The following is a 16,793-nucleotide window of genomic DNA, read 5'->3' as shown; positions in this document are numbered from 1 at the left end:
TCAGTCAACTAGAGAAAATTGAAATTTGGAATATTAAAATCCCGTTTTGCGGTTGATGACCGAAGTATGCCATTTGCTTTTGATGGGGTGTTGAATAAAATCATCATCAAAGATGTTTATTCATTTCGGCGTGCAAAAATGAGGAGGGAGGGGGGTCGCAAGGCAGCCTGAAACAGAAACCCAGAACGCGTGCCTCCTGTATTTAGTGGCGTTAAATGACCATTAAGTGTAATTCCAGTCGAGGCCTCCCCCGACATTGGGGCCTCCGTACCGCAGACTACAGGGAGACGCCATTTTTTTACGCTCGGCAGACACGTATATATCGCATTCAAGTTTAAACTCTTAGCATTCCGCTGACTCTCCTATTCGGACACATTTTTGGCATCTGCTTGCAGCTTCGGGAAACGGATCTTGGGTGCAGCGTGCAGTCTTGCTTAGGGTTTCAAATATAGCCGCACAAACACTGCACGTCATGCTGGGACAGGCCAAAGCGCTTGTATAACTTTTTTTTTTTTTTTAATCAGATCAAAAAAGTCATTCAATACCAAAGTAGTGTAACAAACAAAAGACTCACCGTGTCATGACTTGGAGGAAAATGGCGACTGACAGTAACAACAAGCAAAAAGACGAGCTCCACTTGGACGAGACACAAGCGGCCCAGGCAACTGATTGGTTGAAACGAGGAACGGCATCGATGAGAACATGTAGAAACAAAAAGCAGGACAAGAACATGGGACGTAGGAGAACAAAACTGTGGATTATGAAAGCTAACGCGAGGTCATGAAATACACTTAACATCCACAATGGAATTTGTTCGACATCACAACTCGGCCAAAGGTCCAACCACCCTCACTTTGGATTCCTTTTTTAGCTGACTTTATGACAGTGTTCGGTATCTAAATGTTGGAGTGGACCTCCTCCGGGAGCCCCAGAGGTTAATCTGACACGGTCGGCCGGGCCGTCCCGCTGGAGCTTGTTTTGGAAAATCCGTCAGTGGCCGGGGTCAGGCCTTCGTCGTCGCTGTTTTTGTGGAAATCACCAGGGATGCAGAACTGGAGTGAACCCGTGGGAAGGGAGTGCAAGAGTGGCACCGGCTTTATTACCCCTAATTATTGCTGGCATTGTTGTAAAAAAAAAAAAAATAAATGTTATAGACCACACCAGTCTTATTGCATGTCTTTGTAAATTGCAATAAAACAACCTAAAACATTTTCTAACTTGCCTTGAAAAAGATTAGAAAATACACCAAATGAAATGAATGAAGAAATACACTAAATACATTATAGTTGAAGGTGTTAAGCATAAAAATGCCAATAAAAGATTCATACAAAAAAATTCTAATCAACTCAAATAAACCGATCAACAGTTGTATTCTGCCCTCGTGTGGCGACAACGTATACTACAACTATTTTTAAAAGTCAAAGTCCCGGATGTTCCCCTTTGTACCGTTTCAAATAAAAGCAGTCAGGTAAAAAAAAAAAAAGTCAAATGAAGCCCGTTAAATGTGTCAAAAGCCAGATGAACATCCACAGAAACACGTTGTGGATTTTAAAACGATGCACTATAAAGTTTACTCCCACAGGCTATTCTAATTATTATATTTGATTAATTATGAAGTTCTTCATGAAAGTATTTGAAACTGGTTTGGCCACTCCTCTTTCTCTGTTACCTTTGCTTTCGTCACCTTTTCCTTCCGCAGCGCAGCCGAGATGTGGTTGCTGTCGGCGGTCATCGCCGCTTCGCTGGCCGCTTCGCTGGCCGCGGCTGTGCGCTTCTGCTTGTACAAGCCGCTGCCTGCCGCTATTCGGCAGCAATGGAAACTTTGGCTGTTAGATGACATGATCAAAACTGTCATACGCCTGGTGAGTTTAAAAATAATTCAAGGAGGTTTGAGTCTGGAAATTGTCTGTTCCAGTCTTGCATTTTTTCTTGCCAAATAATCAAATGAGAATAGAAATAAGTTGGTTGGTCGGTAAGCGTGCCTTCACACACTTTTTGCAAACTTGTTAGCAGTCACGAGGGTTGCTTTGCAAGACCGTTGTAAACCGAGAACTCCCTGCAAAGGCATATGAATTATTTACTATTTTCCCGATATTGCCTCAATGCTCTATTTTTTTACATGTTCCATGTGTGCTATGTAAAATTTCCATCTTATGCAAATAGTGAACACACACGTCTAAGTCTAAGCAAACACAAATGAAAATACTCGTGAGATGTAAGATCAGTTTGCCAGGGTTCCAATCCTAACCACAAATAGAAGGCGTTGCGCAATAAAGCTTAAGTGAAGAAAGCAGCATTTTGCCGTTGAGAAAGCCAAGTCAGGTTTGCATCACTAACTTCCCGTCAATGTTCACCTTTGCTCCTCATTGCGTCACAAGCTTTGCAGGTGAAAGTCTACCATTACAACCATATGGGCACACTTTGTCTGGATGCCGTGCCAATGTGGAATTTCCTGCAAAAATAATGAATAAATAATTATGTTCCCCTTCAGGCGCGTGCGATGGAGTGGCTGGGCTTGGGCCACCACATCACGGCCAGCCGAAGGACTTCCAAGCGCCTGGAGGGCACCGTTAAGAAGTTGACAGCCGGGCCTGATGCGGGCTACTTGGCGGTCAGCGACGTGGCTTTCGACGGCGTCCCCGTGCGCATTTACCAGCCCCAGACTGAAGGGCAGCTGAGGAGGGGTCTGCTCTACATCCATGGAGGAGGCTGGGCCTACGGCAGTCCCAGTCAGTCGCTCTTCCTCGTCTAGCTCTCTTATTCACACACACACATTTATATTCCATCCATCACTATTGCAAAGATAAAGGGGCTTAGAGTTGATCCCTGAGGCACCCTAACCTCTACCTTAAAGTCATCTGTGATGCCGACAGATGCTGTTCAAGCACACTTCTCTGCCAAAATCCGAAAGAACATTGAATTTTGTATTCATGAGCAAAACGTCAGTTGTGTGTTGTTCCCCAGGGGACGGCGCGTACGATCAAGGAAGCCGCAAAATGTCCAAAGAACTCGACATGGTTGTGGTTTCAGTCGAGTAAGTCTTAAACTTTCAAGAGTTTTTCTTATTTTTCAACGGCACGTCTTGTTCCCACCGCCAAGTTATCGTCTGTATCCCGAGAGCCGCTTCCCGACGCCGTACCTGGACTGCCTCGCGGCCGCCAAGCACTTCCTATCCCCGGAGGTGCTGGCCGAGTACGGCGTGGATCCGCAGCGTGTCGCCGTGTCGGGGGACAGCGCCGGCGGCAACCTATCGGCCGCCATCGCTCAAGAGGTATGGTGGGAACATTTTGGAAGAGATTAGACACGAAAAAAAAATCCTTAATCAGTTTTTCTCTGCAAAATGGGATGTCTTGTTGTTCAGATTGCCATGGATGACAGCATGAGGGTGAAGTTCAGCGTGCAGGCTTTGATCTACCCGGTCCTTCAGGCTCTGGACTTCAACACGCCGTCCTATCAGCAAAACCGAGACATGGTCATCCTCAACCGTTCGGCCATGGTCCAGTTTTGGCTGCAATACCTGGGTGCCGACCTCTCCCTTAAGTCACACTTCTTCGCCAACCAACACAGCTCCAACGTGGCGCCGGAGCTGATGGCTCGCCTGGATTGGACCGCCCTCCTTCGGCCGAAGCACCGCAATGACTACTTGCCAGTACGTGGCGAGGGGCCGCGTAGGATGGAAAGTATGGAACGGTTGATTCATTTCAAGATGATACAATGAGTCTTTAAGTGCCAGGTCTTCAATTTCGCACTTTGGCCACCAGAGGGTGGTGTAATACAGAAATACTGTGGAACCTTAATTTCACTTTTTTGACTGCAAAAAAATAAAAATTCAATGTAAACAACTGAAATTCTGCCCCATGCAGGAATTCTGGATGAGGTTCCAGGTCTGCTAGACGTGCGTGCAGCGCCTCTCTTGGCCGGACCCGAGGTTCTAGCCAAGTGCCCACGGGCCTACATCATGACGTGCGAGCACGACGTGCTGCGAGACGATGGCCTGATGTATGCGCGCCGTTTGAACGAAGCCGGTGTGCCAGTCACGGCCGAGAACTACTCGGACGGATTTCACGCATGTTTCAGTCTCACCATGTGGCCCTTCGCGTTCGACGTCGGGGTGAGGGCCTTTGCGGACTATGTCCGGTGGCTACGCGACAACTTGTAGGGGCTTCAACTTCATCTTTCCAAACGTATCATCTGAAAATATATTTGATCAATAATCAGGCCCAAAAATTTGTATTATAAAACACTTTTTGTAGGCGTAAAAAGCAGGATCAAAGATGATTTGACATTATCTTAAGGAAAAAAATACACGGACCTTGTTTGGTGCAAAGCCTTTGCAGTCGAGGGGATATTTCCCATTTTAGTATTAAAATATAATAAGATATATTTCTGTACTCTGGTTTAATAATAAAAAAAACTATATACACAAATGTTGTCCTTTTTTAAAGTGGCATTTCTGTTATATCAATCAGAAATTCCTACAGTTGACAAAGCAGAGTCAAGGAATCTTTTGTGTTCCGTGACTTTCCCAGGAAGCGAGCGAGCCTCGGGGGAGGTAACGGAAAGAATCTTCCAATCCAATTTGTGAACATGATGTCTGGTTGGACATGAGCCAAAAGATGTCCGAATGTAACTGGAGGGAGCGCTTGGTTTGAAGGGACAACGTTTTTGGTATGCTGATAGACATATCAATTATGGGTGTGTAATTAATGTAAATGATAACAGAATTTTAATGAAAAATATTTGCTCTTACTAGCGTGAATATTTTGATTAGGTATTGCTAAAAATATCAAAGCGGGACAGATGTAAAATATGTATTTTTATAAAGGTTGAAAAGACATTGAGGCCTATTTGTTTGGATAATGGAGAATAAAATTCTGTTCAACATTTTTAAGGGGGAGTGATTCAAGGAATATAAGAAAAATATTGACCGACTTGCTCATCCCACAGGTGCCACAAAATTTTCACGATGTTATCCACTTGTTTTAAAGCGTTCATATTGTTCATTCTTTGGGATGTTTTCGACGTTGCAACACACGTCCTAACTCGCTCCCACAATGTGTGTGTGTGAGAACGGGGGGGTTCTCTCAGGGTGTCAACTTCCCTCCCCGAGGGGGAAACGTTCCTGGCTTATCACCTCCTTCCCTCCCGACAGACCTCGGAAGTGACTCACTCAATAACGTTGAGGCCCTGACTTATTATGTCCGGCTCTACTTTCAAGTGAAGTGGATAAAAAAAAAAATCTGTGATATAAAAGAGAAAATAACCAAGATCAAATTTGCCCTACCGTTAATATGACCTGTTAAAATTGGAGAGAAAAAAAGAAGGTATGAGGGTGTGCACACTTTTGCAAACATGATTTCAGTTGTTAATTTTTTTCCGTTGATCTCAAAACACGTTGTAAAGCTTACAGCTCACATAAATAATGAAACGGGTCATTGTTTTTTCAAACAGGGGTGTGCCGACTTTTGGTATCCACTGTACGATGACCTGCCAAACAATGGAGAGGGTCATTTGGCAACAAGCAGTGGATCATTGCATCAATAAGAGGAAACCCGTTTTTACGAGGAGGAGGAGAATCCGCTGCCTTCATGTTTTAATGGTTTTAATAATGAACAAATAAAAGTGTGTTTACAAATGCTTTGAAATGAAAAAATAAAATGATGAATGTTTTTATCATAAATGATCTAACGAAAAACACGATCACATCTTGGGGAATATTTTTATAATCACCCAATGTGTCAAAATCATTTAAAATGAATAAAAGATGCCAAATATATCTTTAATGACTCACTTTGACTTTTTTGTTGACATCTATTTTTGGAACTTATTTAAAATTTCCAGAGGGCCGGCCGGCTTGCAGTTGTAATAAGACAGCCAGGCCCCTAACACTCCTCCTCCTCGTCATCTTCCAACTACTCCTCCTCCTCTCTTTTTTCCCTCTTTCTCATTTGCTCGACTTAAGCGGCTGCGCCTTCTCGACCTCGTCATGAGCGCTTCTTGGGGCTCCCCGCAATGCTTCTGGCTGCTGGTGCTGGCCGCCGCGGCCGTGCAGACCCTCACACTGGTGCTCAGCGTGGTCTTCTTCAACAGAGTCCTGCACACGGTAAGGGCAGCTTTCCCGACTACGCTCACTTAGCAAACCGCTAAAAAGGACTAGTCTCGGTGTGGAACAGATTAAACACGCTGTCAAAAGTTGCACTGCATCTAGCAGGAATGCGAGTGCGGAACGGCTGCCAATGCTCGCGGTGTGCCGGCCGACAATGGGAGGAAACGGGGCAGAGTGTTTTGCTTAAAAGCAAAACACGAAGATGGGCTAACGACAAGCGTGGTGTGGTGGTTTTAAGCAATACACATTAGAACCACATCAACATATACAGACAGTACGCAGAGACATATATTCTTTATCCTCACTGCAGTAGTAGTTGTAAACGTCTTCATGCATCGGCATGACAGGATTATACTGCCCTCTGGTGGCCAAGTCGCATTAAATGGAATTAAACAAATTCTTTTAATCAAATGATTTTCTTTTTTTCCGATTAAAACAGAACTAATAGCAGCCATTTAAACGGTCGGGGCCCAATGTATATTAAATCAATTATTTTCCAAATTAAGGCACTAATTTATTGAATTATATATATATATATATATATATATATATATATATATATATATTTATATATCTAAAATTACTAAAGCGTTTCTTTGTGTTGTGATTGTTTGTGTGTGTAAAATAGTGGTCGCATTATGTGCAAAAATATCAGAAGGTTTAACTGTTGTCTGGAATCTGGAATGTTGGGAAAGAAGAGGCCTCGGGGGCCTCCATGCACAATCTTCACTTTTACCCTAAAAAAAAAAACCTCCTCCGCTCTACTGACCCTTGGCTAGGACGGACAAAAGAGCACAGGGCTATTTTATGGTTAATTCAACCTCAAGTACGCCGCTAGCTAGCTTTAACCGGAGCAAGTTCTGTTGTGGTTTTCAGTTTCGCTTCATGTCTACAGATGCAGGACAGTTTTTCCGGGGGGAGCATGTCATGTTTGACCGACGTCAATTTCGAGTTCCCGACCGATGAGAAGACGAGTGACCCCTGCTGGCAAGTTTTGCAACAACTCCGCTACCACATTGAAAAGGTTTGATTGTATTCTATCTGAAACTTGTCTTGCAAATTTTTTTTTTTTTAGTCCTATAATAACAAAATACTGTACCCTGGTGGCCAAGGCAAACATCTACCTTAGACACACGCTTCTGGATGGAGTTGATTTTGGGGATTTTTAGTCAATTCCTTCTTTGCGCTTAATTGTTGGTGGTTATTTTGCAGGCGATGGCGGCGAGATTAGAGAAGGACATGTCTTCCGGCGTGACAAGTAAGAGCGTAACCAAGGTCGATACAAATGATCTTTTCTGCCTCAATAAAACGGCGCGACTGTGTGGTTGCCAGATAAGCTGACAGACGTTCTTCCTTTCCTGCCTGACGGCCACGTTCGTCCTGATGTGGCGGCTCACGTGACCGCCACTTCATCCTCACAGACGCAAGAAGGTGAGAGGAAAAAAATGATCTGTTGGGAAATTTTACAATACGAAGGTTTTGGCTTTACACTGTTGGCGCGCAGACGGTGCGAAGAGCCGCAAAGGTCACCTGGGCGAGCGCGTGACGGCGTGGGAAGGACACCGAGGGGAGTCCTTCCTGCACAATGTGGAGCTGAGAGGGGGAGAGCTGCTGGTGCCTCGGGCAGGGCTCTACTACATCTACGCGCAGACCTACTTCAGGCTCTACTCCACCTGGAGCAAGGACCAGGAGGAGGAACATGACCACAACCCAGACGGGGAGCAAGAAGGGGCCCAGCTCGTCCAGTATATTTATAAAAAGGTCCGAATCATGGTACAAGTCTGATTTTCTGTACCCGTTAAAAACGTCCCGATGTTCACGTAGATGAGCTCGTACACGGCTCCCATCCTGCTCATGAAGTCTTCGCGGAGCGCCTGCTGGCCGCGAGGCAGAGAGCCCGGAATGTTCTCCCTCACCCAGGCGGGCACGGCCTTCCTGCAGCCTGACGACCGCCTCTTTGTGGCCGTCGGCAACGCCAGCGCCTTGGAGGCGGACGGCCGGGCCAGCTACTTCGGGACTTTCCTGGTGGGCTAGACCCGAGCTCGGGACCTCGTGGTCCGCAGCCTCCGTACGGGATTGACTGCTTAAGTCACGCTGTCATGATCACGCGGCGCGCTCGGCAGATAATGAGCCATTGATGTTTGCAGTCAACATTCAGCGTGCTAAAATGTGCTCAAGTGAGGATAAGCCGCGAGGGCTGGAAAGCGGAACGGCTGCGATGGCGGCAAGCAGGGCTTTTGCTTACGTAGGCAAATAGAAAAGCGGCGATGCCTTGAGTTTGTCTGGATACAAGCTGAAGCCAAATTGGACGCTAAAGTCAATCCTGCAAAGTTCATCTAAAGTCACTCACGAACCTTAGGTTTCAAGCCAAGGCAGGGCTTACCGCTAACATTAGCAGTAGCTTTGGAAACTAACAGAGAGGATAACTTGGATGCTAACACTGGAAGCTAACATGACTTTTTTCATTTTTGTCTGGAAAGCATTCGGAGCCACACACAGAGACGCACACACACACCAGTGAAAAAGTAAAAAACTATCATTTAATTGACGTGTCTGTCTTACTGGTCGAGTCCATGTCATGGCAGTGAATGTTTTCATCTTCAAATGATTTTAGCGATACAAAATAAACAACAACCTAAAACTAATCCGGCTTCAAGTAATGCCCCAAAAGACACACATCAACGCACACATATAGGGAAGATTACATTGTTTATGCTGATGGTTGTGAGGTCGTAACGCGCCCGCTACCAACGGAGAGCTGCTTCATATCGCGCTGAGAGTCCTCCTCACTCTGTCGCCCATTATTAGTTTTTTGTTGGTTTTCGATAAATATCTTGTTGGTCCCACGCATACTGGACCCATACAGTGATGACGCATTAGGATGACACTCGCACACACACAATCGCACGCAATACTCTTGTTTTGGGAGTTGGGGTAGAGATAAAAAAAATTAAAAACAACTCATGTCTAGGCTTTTAACAGCCAGTGTTGTCTTTGGACGCACCGTGGGAGTTTTTGTGTCTCACGCTAAGTGCTAACGATGCTAAATGTTCGTCAAGTACTTCCATGTCACGGTTGCTTGCACAGCGGTACAGATTAAAAAAAGGGAGCCATGGGGCTGTGGCAAGAGAGTATTGGGTGGAGTATTGCCTTCAAGGGTGCTGTATGTCGGGGGGGAAGGGGTTGAGAGCAGCACACCCACGCGCACACACACATACACACACAGGCACCGTTACAGGAGGGTTTGGCACACCCACACTAGTCCGGCTACTGCGCATTTTCCACCACAGAAGAAAAGCAGCTGCCATAGTGCGCCCCCTTCAGGGGGGGCAGGGGTGGCGAGCAGCCGGAACATTCAACAAGCACCGGGGAAAAAAAAAATCTGGCCCACCTCCTCATAGGGTTCAGCCAATGAGCAGCTCAAGGCTGTCCTCGTAGGTGGGGTCCCTTGGCGGGCTGCTGGCCGACAGGAAGGCGGTGGCAACGGGCGCGCCGGTGGCCGCCGCCACGTTGAGCAGGGTGCCGGCGCGGAGGCCGCTGCCCGACGGACTGCGGAGGGCGGCGGCCGCCGTGATGCTGGTGAGGTTGATGCCCAGCGTGAGCCGCGTCTGTTCCAGCGCCTTCTCGGGCACGGCGAACGCCTCCAGCTTTTTCTCGCCGTTTGCCATGTAAGAGTTCTGGCAGCCGCGGCAGATGCAGTCCAGGCATGCCTGCAGATGGTGACCACAGCAAACATTCATTTGGTTTGTACAAGTTCTAATATTACACACGGAGATAGAAAAAATGGAATTTACATACGATGACCGTATACATAGCAGGTCATATTCTCACCTTGCGGTTGGAGTAGCAGGGGCAGCGCTGCCCCCTGCAGGTGAGCACCGAGGGGTTCTGGGTGGCACGTCCGCATTTGCAGCCTTTCTTCTCCACGGGCTTTTTGTAGGGCGGGCGGGGCGGCGCGGGGGGCACCAGGCAGCCGGACAGCTGCAGCCGTTGCTCTTTACTGCGCTCCTTGCTCTTGCCACCTGCGCGCGCCTTCTTCTTGGGCCCCAGCTCGCCGTGCTTGCGGGCACCTTTGCTGTGGTGGTGGTGATGATGGTGGTGGTGTTGGCGGGCGGGCTTGGGCGCCACCCCGTTGTAGAGAGACGAGTAGGCGTGGGGCGGCGCGACGAAGGAGGGTGCGGCGGCGTGCTGTCCGTGCGGCGATGTGGGCCCCTGCAGGATGGAGGCGATGGGGAGCGGCTTCACCTGTTCTCGGTCGCTCTCCGATCGCGAGCGCTTGCGTTTGTGACGTGACGATGGCGCGGAGGAGGAAGGCGAGGGGGGCAGCGGGGTGGCGAGAGAGGGAGGGGCGAACGCGGGGCTCAGGGCCATGTGAGTCCTGTCCGCGTGCAGCTGTGTGTAGTTGTGGGTGGCGTCCAGCTGGAGGTACATGTGAGCGTGGCGGTCCGGTGGGCTGTCGGTGGGCGGCTGAAGGGGGTCCAGAGTCTGGAGGACCTCCTCGACGCTGAGGAGGAGAACCTCACCCTCCTCCAACTCCCTGCCGCCCGACGCGGGGGCAAAGGCCCCGGCGGGGAAGGCTGCGGTCGGGATGGATCCGGGGGCGAAGGCTTCGGCAGTGAAGGGTCCAGTGGTGAGACTCAGCTCCAGGGTGGCCGTGTCGGAAGCGGCGAGGCCTTGCGGAGGGGGCGGGGCTAGCGTCTCCTCCATCAGCTCGCACACCTCTAGCTCGGGCGAGGAGGGCTCCAGGCTCTCCAGGAGAGCCCCGTTGCACGCCCCCGCACCCTGGTACAGCTCGACGACGTCGGTGTGGATGGACGACTCGGCGGCGGAGGCGTCCGGCTCGAAGTCGCCGTCCCCTTCGGGCTCGCCATCCACCAAGTCGCCGTCCACCAAGTCGTGGTTCGCAGGGTCGCTACCGGGCAACCCGCCGTCCTGCACGGGTTCACCGCCCAGTAGGTCGTCGTCCCGTAAAGGCTCGCTATCCACCAACCCGCCGTCCAGTGTTCCTACCAGGGTCATGGTTAATTTTTATTTCATTTTGACTTTCTGAATTCAGTTTGTTTGAATTATTTTACAGAGCAGGTTTGTTAGTTTTTATGACTCCAAAAATGCTTTGTTTAGTTATTAGTTTTAGTATTTCAAACGAGTGTTGTATAACTTGTATAACAATGCCTACTTGCACGGGTGGACTCCACATTCTCCGCCGGTGCCACCAGCGCCTCCTCCAGCAGCGCCATCAACTCGGCATTAGTGCTGACGCACGGCAGCAGTGCCGAGTGCGCCACGTAGACGCACAGCTTCCGGTAAAGCCGCACCAACAGGGACAGCTGCTTGTCCTCCCGGAAGCCTGCCGCGTCTCGGCAGCGGCTACACGCCGGTCGCCCCGCCATCTTTTGGCCACGGCAGCCCAGACACACGTGGTGCGGACAGCCGGGGTGCGGCGCCGACACCGGGTCCTGCACCAGCTCGCCTGAAAACCAGCAAATACCTCGTAAGCAGGACGGAAGCTACCTGCAACCACGAATTAAATTCACCCACGGGCACTCCATAGATAAAACACGTTGTGCAATTATATTTAAAACTCTGCAATGTTTTTTTTAAGGGAGCCCGGCTACTCGAGCAAAATAAAGCATGAATAGTAAATAAAAGTGGAGTCGTGTTTTACCAACAGAGGGGGAGACACATGACAGTCATGAGCTCGGCCTCGGTTGCCAGGGCGACGGCAAACTGAGTCGAGCGCTGCAACACACACGCCCACCCGCAATATTATGATTTTCATCATAGTGGCGCTTACCACAGACGAGACAAGCCAGCGACTGTCTGAAGAAGGGCAGCAGCGTGTACATGTCCGAGAAGGTGTGCGGATGCCGCGGATCGCACTGCAGCACGGCCCGGCTAGCGGACACGTACAGGGCGGCCGCGTTGACCGGGTTCATCGCCGCCTCTCGGGGGAAGGAGTTGGGGTACGGCTTGTGTGTTGAGGGGGATTATATCCACACGAAGCAAAGAGGCTGTTCACGCTTCTTATATCAGTACAGTATCAGAGTAGACAGAAAGCCATTTATAATACATGAAAACTACATCGGAATCACTACACTATGATGGAAACGCTCATTCGCACGTCGTCATAATTACTCACATTATTACTCCACTGTCGGAACGAACGTTGAAGTTATAGAGCCATCTTCAAGGGGTTAGCATTGTTTAATGGGGGCTAACCGTTAGCATAGCTAGCTAGCTCGCTCACGGATGTGTCGGCGGCTCGTCGCCTCGGGCAACAAGTCGCTCGACTCAGCCATAAATAACATATCTTCCAAAAAAACTAGCTAAACTGTGGTGAAATGTGAGCGTCCGGTTAATACTTTGGTGGTTAAAGAGACTCGGTTAGCGGTTAGCTACCATGTACCAGGCGCGCGCTCCATGTAAACAAAGCTAAAGTTAGCATCGTTAGCTCTCCCCCAAAAAACAGAGCTATCGGAAATGTTTAAATCCCCCCCGCGCTGCCTTGTAGCCAGGGTGGGTCTGGATGCCCCGGCGGTGGTGGCTTATTCCGCGTGATCTACCGTAACGGCCGCCGGGCAGAGGGACACATTACGCTCGCTGTGCCTTTTGGAAATTTAATCAGTCATTTGAATTGCACTTCCTCGCAGCAAGCCCCCCCCCCCTTCTCCATAGATATCGCTCGACGCGAACGGACATCGCGCGAGACTTCGCCAGTCACCGTGGTTACCGTTTTTGGTAGGCGGAAGTGAGAAATGGGGCTCCTGTGTCGTGACAGCGCTCCCTTTGGTTGCTCTTGCGCACTGCTCTATAAAATGAAAGTTGTATACGTTTTGTAGAGGACTTATTACAATGTATTCTAATGTGAATGGCTCATCAACAAACAAACGAAAAAGCATGACTCAAATGGGTTATGTACCTTAAAGAATATATTTAGGGTGAATTTAGTAGGTACTGCATAAACCCAACAGCTTGTAAATAAAACAAGTCCTGCCTTTTCCGACTCTCTCCTTCAGTCCCATTGGTTGCAAGAGAGCGCCCACTGCTCGCCATTGGCTCGTATGACCCGGGTTTCGGCTTGCCTTCTGACACCGGAGATGGACGCGCAGCCATGATGGCGGCCTACGGTGTTGTTCGGGGAACCCGCGGATTGCTCGATGGTTTGCGGCTGTCGTTTAGGAGTCTGGCGCCGGTCAAGCGTGGTGCGCCGACGCTATCGGCGAAACGATGCTACTCGGTCAGCCACCTATCCGTGCGGGAGCGCATTGAGAAGAAACGAGAGGCGGCGCTGGTCGGGGGAGGTCAGAAGAGGATCGACGCGCAACACAAACGGGTGAGAGCGGCTAACTTTTACGTCTTTGGGTGCAAGGACGACGTCGTGACGTCATTATTCGACTACATCAGCTACATGACGTTATGGTTGTCTTAAATGCATGCAGTTTGAAAATGTAATGTAATGACAGAATATCAGAAAACTTACTGAAGCCTTGAATAACATCTCAAAAAGTGACTTATTTGGTGACGTTTTAAAGTCTTGCATTAATACCCCCCCACCTCAAAGAAAATATAACCCAATACAAACAATGGTCAACACTGGCAGTTTTCTACCTCAGTGGTGAAACCTTCACCCCAAAATCCAATGAAGTCAAAAGACACTTACCTATTTAGATGCTCGCTGAGCTGAGGTCTATTTTCACTTGTGGTCCTTCCTCTTGCGATTGTTGTCACTTTTGCCAGCCCGCTTCTATGGTGCCACTGTTCCAGAAAAGCCAAATGAAAAGTTGAAGTGTGCTCACAGGGCAAGCTGACGGCTCGGGAGCGAGTGGAGCTCCTGCTGGACGCCGAGTCCTTCTGCGAGACAGACATGTTTGTGGAGCACCGCTGCTCCGACTTCGGCATGGAGCAGGATCAAAACAAGGTGGTTGTTGTCTCCGTCACCTTCCTCTTTTCTGAGGTTGCGTGATGTCATTGCCTGTCTTCTGCCTTCAGTTCCCCGGTGACAGCGTGGTGACGGGAAGCGGGAGGATCAATGGCCGCCTGGTGTACGTCTTCAGCCAGGTAGGGCTTGTCAAGGAATTTTGCGCCACCACTTCGGGAATTTGATCAAAATTATTGATTTGTGGACAGCTCTGGCCACATAGTCATATTGTGCTGCTCTTCCTGTTGTGCGTGCCTTGGCCACCTGGGGGCAGCATAATCGATATAAAAATATTGTATACAGCACAGGGGTCATCATAGCTGAGTAAATCACAGTAATGTTGTTGCTTTGCAGTTAAAAAAAAAAAAAAGTCATGACTGCTTAAGGTGATGTTGGTGTTTAGGATTTCACCGTGTTTGGTGGCAGTCTGTCTGGAGCTCACGCACAGAAGATTTGCAAGGTAAGCACCCGCCAAGGAGTACTTCAGGCGGATGCGTTGCCGTCGGTTACATGTCTGCTCGTTGTCATTCAGATAATGGACCAGGCCATGATGGTGGGAGCGCCCGTCATCGGCCTCAACGACTCCGGAGGTGCTCGCATCCAAGAGGGCGTGGAGTCTCTGGCTGGCTATGCGGATATATTCCTGGTTAGTTGCACGCCACACAGTTAACCAAATGATGATTTTAAAAAATGAGGAAAAAAAGTTATTTCTTTCTTTCAGAGGAACGTGATGGCGTCCGGGGTGGTGCCTCAGATCTCCCTCATCATGGGACCATGCGCGGGGGGCGCTGTCTACTCGCCCGCCCTGACCGACTTCACCTTCATGGTCAAGGTGAGAGAGAGATAACCTGCTGGTTGTGCGAAGCTAACCTCTGTCATGTACACACAGGACACGTCGTACCTGTTCATCACGGGTCCTGACGTGGTCAAGTCAGTCACCAATGAAGATGTCACTCAAGAGGAGCTGGGCGGAGCCAAGACGCACACCAGCGTGTCCGGTCGCTAAACTTGGCATCATCTGCCTTGTTATTCTGAACCTTGGGTGGAAAATGTTGAGTGTGTGTTGTGGTCCTCGTCCAGGCGTGGCACATCGAGCTTTTGAGAACGACGTGGAAGCTCTGCTGCACCTGCGCCACTTCTTCAACTTCCTGCCGCTCAGCAATCAGGACGCGGCGCCTGTCAGGGAGTGTCTCGACTCCGGGTAGACAAAACGGCACCACTGCAATGGGCCCATAAATCAAAATTTTAATGATCTTTTGTTGTTGTTAATCTGCTCTTAATTTAGCGAGCGCCTGGTTCCTATGCTGGACGCCATCGTCCCGTTCGAGTCAACAAAGGCCTACGACATGTTGGATATCATCCACGCTGTAAGTGCTCAAAGGAACTTTCTGTTGACAATTGAGTCAAAATAAATCAGTACTTCTTCCTGCCACCTTCGCCAGATAGCAGATGAGAGAGAATTTTTCGAGATCATGCCCGACTACGCCAAAAACATCGTGGTGGGGTTCGCCCGCATGAACGGGCGCACGGTGGGGATCGTGGGGAACCAGCCCAAAGTGGCTTCTGGTGAGCAAAAGTTTTGAGCGCATTACACATAGACGAGTCACATCCGCTTATATCTTTTTTTTTTTCCGGTCAGGCTGCCTGGACATCAACTCGTCTGTGAAGGGCGCTCGCTTCGTGCGCTTTTGCGACGCCTTCAACATTCCCATCGTCACCTTTGTGGACGTGCCGGGCTTCCTGCCGGGCACGTCTCAGGAGTACGGCGGTATCATCCGACACGGAGCCAAGCTGCTGTTTGCCTTCGCCGAGGCCACCGTTCCTAAGATCACCGTCATCACCAGGAAGGTGGGAGAGCGCACAACATTCAGATTTCTCTTGATGATCATTTGGGATGGGCAGGCGGCTTGTTATGTCATTCTTTAATTCTGAATTTGTTCCATCGCAGGCTTACGGCGGCGCGTATGACGTGATGAGCTCCAAACATCTGAGAGGAGACGTCAACTACGCTTGGCCCACGGCCGAGGTGGCCGTCATGGGCGCCAAGGTACAAAGTTTCACATGACCCGGCTTGAACAGCTGTTGCGCCGATCGCCATTTAACATGAATCCAAATGATGAACAAGCCCAGCATTTGAACAGGGGTGTGTAGACTTTTGTTTGAATATCTGTGTGTCAGGGAGCCGTTCAGATCATCTTCAGAGGGAAGGAGAACCAGGCCGAGGCCGAAGCGGAATATGTGGACAAGTTTGCCAACCCTTTCCCTGCTGCAGTCAGAGGTACCACCAACAATTTGGACAAAAAAAAAAAAAAAAATGCTTTTCTGAACCAGAAATCTCTGCCCTACTTGTACGGCAGGTTTCGTGGATGACATCATCGAGCCGTCCGCCACGCGCAAGAGGATTTGCAGAGACCTGGAAGTGCTGGCCAGTAAGAAGCAGGTCAACCCTTGGAAGAAGCACGCCAACATTCCTCTGTAAAAAACATTGCATCACCCCCCCCCCCTCCCCACTGGAAGCCTGGAGTGCATAAAACATCAGCAGGTCAATCCCAGATAGGATCTGTACAATTTTTTAATGGCATTCTTATCAACTGAAGAATTTCATTCATACTATGAATATTTTTATCATTTTCTTTTTTTCCCTCCCCTCTACCTTCAACTTCACTCCTCATGTCTGGATTTAGGTCAAACAGAAATGGTGCCTTTTCAATCAAAATACAATAAATAGTGAACTTTAATAAAACTGGATTTTTTGTGTAATTGGAGAGA

At 49.1% G+C, this 16,793-nt stretch overlaps 4 protein-coding genes across 6 annotated transcripts; 3 read left to right on the top strand and 1 right to left on the bottom strand.

Annotated features, from left to right (window-relative positions):
* Positions 1-1,696: 1,696 nt before the first annotated feature.
* Positions 1,697-4,428, top strand: LOC119116132 (neutral cholesterol ester hydrolase 1-like). The gene is made up of 6 exons (XM_037241320.1): positions 1,697-1,862; positions 2,492-2,729; positions 2,965-3,034; positions 3,100-3,271; positions 3,362-3,680; positions 3,864-4,428. The coding sequence occupies exons 1-6, from the start codon at positions 1,710-1,712 to the stop codon at positions 4,157-4,159; spliced, it is 1,248 nt and encodes a 415-aa protein (XP_037097215.1). The 5' UTR covers positions 1,697-1,709; the 3' UTR covers positions 4,160-4,428.
* Positions 4,429-5,906: 1,478 nt separating this feature from the next.
* LOC119116165 (tumor necrosis factor ligand superfamily member 10-like) lies at positions 5,907-9,048 on the top strand. Its single transcript, XM_037241382.1, has 6 exons — positions 5,907-6,103; positions 7,002-7,130; positions 7,319-7,364; positions 7,439-7,537; positions 7,611-7,867; positions 7,931-9,048. The coding sequence occupies exons 1-6, from the start codon at positions 5,987-5,989 to the stop codon at positions 8,138-8,140; spliced, it is 858 nt and encodes a 285-aa protein (XP_037097277.1). The 5' UTR covers positions 5,907-5,986; the 3' UTR covers positions 8,141-9,048.
* Positions 8,628-13,905, bottom strand: msl2a (MSL complex subunit 2a). Of its 3 annotated transcripts, XM_037241240.1 has the most exons (5): positions 12,246-13,123; positions 11,901-12,129; positions 11,283-11,576; positions 9,938-11,112; positions 8,628-9,816 (listed from the first exon to the last, which is right to left on the bottom strand). In XM_037241240.1, the coding sequence occupies exons 2-5, from the start codon at positions 12,040-12,042 to the stop codon at positions 9,511-9,513; spliced, it is 1,917 nt and encodes a 638-aa protein (XP_037097135.1). In that variant the 5' UTR covers positions 12,043-12,129; positions 12,246-13,123; the 3' UTR covers positions 8,628-9,510. The 3 variants fall into 3 exon arrangements, with proteins under 3 accessions (XP_037097135.1, XP_037097136.1, XP_037097137.1); XM_037241241.1 differs by lacking the exons at positions 11,901-12,129; positions 12,246-13,123 and adding an exon at positions 13,767-13,905; XM_037241242.1 differs by lacking the exons at positions 11,901-12,129; positions 12,246-13,123 and adding an exon at positions 11,772-11,861.
* Positions 13,151-16,767, top strand: pccb (propionyl-CoA carboxylase subunit beta). The gene is made up of 14 exons (XM_037241273.1): positions 13,151-13,439; positions 13,905-14,024; positions 14,096-14,164; positions 14,428-14,484; positions 14,557-14,670; positions 14,746-14,856; positions 14,914-15,022; positions 15,105-15,225; positions 15,310-15,391; positions 15,467-15,590; positions 15,664-15,872; positions 15,973-16,071; positions 16,203-16,302; positions 16,382-16,767. The coding sequence occupies exons 1-14, from the start codon at positions 13,218-13,220 to the stop codon at positions 16,501-16,503; spliced, it is 1,659 nt and encodes a 552-aa protein (XP_037097168.1). The 5' UTR covers positions 13,151-13,217; the 3' UTR covers positions 16,504-16,767.
* The last annotated feature ends 26 nt before the right edge of the window (positions 16,768-16,793 follow it).

The sequence above is a fragment of the Syngnathus acus genome, chromosome 22, assembly GCF_901709675.1.
Source record: "Syngnathus acus chromosome 22, fSynAcu1.2, whole genome shotgun sequence".
NCBI classification, from domain to species: Eukaryota; Metazoa; Chordata; class Actinopteri; order Syngnathiformes; family Syngnathidae; genus Syngnathus; species Syngnathus acus.
This window is presented reverse-complemented; position numbering and strand designations above follow the sequence as displayed.

Excerpts from the sequence above, each read along its gene's own strand:
- LOC119116132 (XM_037241320.1), top strand. The coding sequence starts at position 1,710 with ATGTGGTTGCTGTCGGCGGTCATCGCCGCTTCGCTGGCCGCTTCGCTG. Across the intron at positions 1,863-2,491 it reads TCAAAACTGTCATACGCCTG|GCGCGTGCGATGGAGTGGCT; the intron begins GTGAGTTTAAAA and ends GTTCCCCTTCAG. Across the intron at positions 3,035-3,099 it reads ATGGTTGTGGTTTCAGTCGA|TTATCGTCTGTATCCCGAGA; the intron begins GTAAGTCTTAAA and ends CCCACCGCCAAG.
- pccb (XM_037241273.1), top strand. The coding sequence starts at position 13,218 with ATGATGGCGGCCTACGGTGTTGTTCGGGGAACCCGCGGATTGCTCGAT. Across the intron at positions 15,023-15,104 it reads GACGCACACCAGCGTGTCCG|GCGTGGCACATCGAGCTTTT; the intron begins GTCGCTAAACTT and ends GTCCTCGTCCAG. Across the intron at positions 15,873-15,972 it reads TCACCGTCATCACCAGGAAG|GCTTACGGCGGCGCGTATGA; the intron begins GTGGGAGAGCGC and ends GTTCCATCGCAG.
- LOC119116165 (XM_037241382.1), top strand. The coding sequence starts at position 5,987 with ATGAGCGCTTCTTGGGGCTCCCCGCAATGCTTCTGGCTGCTGGTGCTG. Across the intron at positions 7,365-7,438 it reads CATGTCTTCCGGCGTGACAA|ATAAGCTGACAGACGTTCTT; the intron begins GTAAGAGCGTAA and ends TGTGGTTGCCAG. Across the intron at positions 7,868-7,930 it reads TCCAGTATATTTATAAAAAG|ATGAGCTCGTACACGGCTCC; the intron begins GTCCGAATCATG and ends ATGTTCACGTAG.
- msl2a (XM_037241240.1), bottom strand. The coding sequence starts at position 12,042 with ATGAACCCGGTCAACGCGGCCGCCCTGTACGTGTCCGCTAGCCGGGCC. Across the intron at positions 11,577-11,900 it reads GCTGGCTTGTCTCGTCTGTG|GCGAGCTGGTGCAGGACCCG; the intron begins GTAAGCGCCACT and ends GCTGGTTTTCAG. Across the intron at positions 11,113-11,282 it reads TGTGGAGTCCACCCGTGCAA|GAACACTGGACGGCGGGTTG; the intron begins GTAGGCATTGTT and ends TGACCCTGGTAG.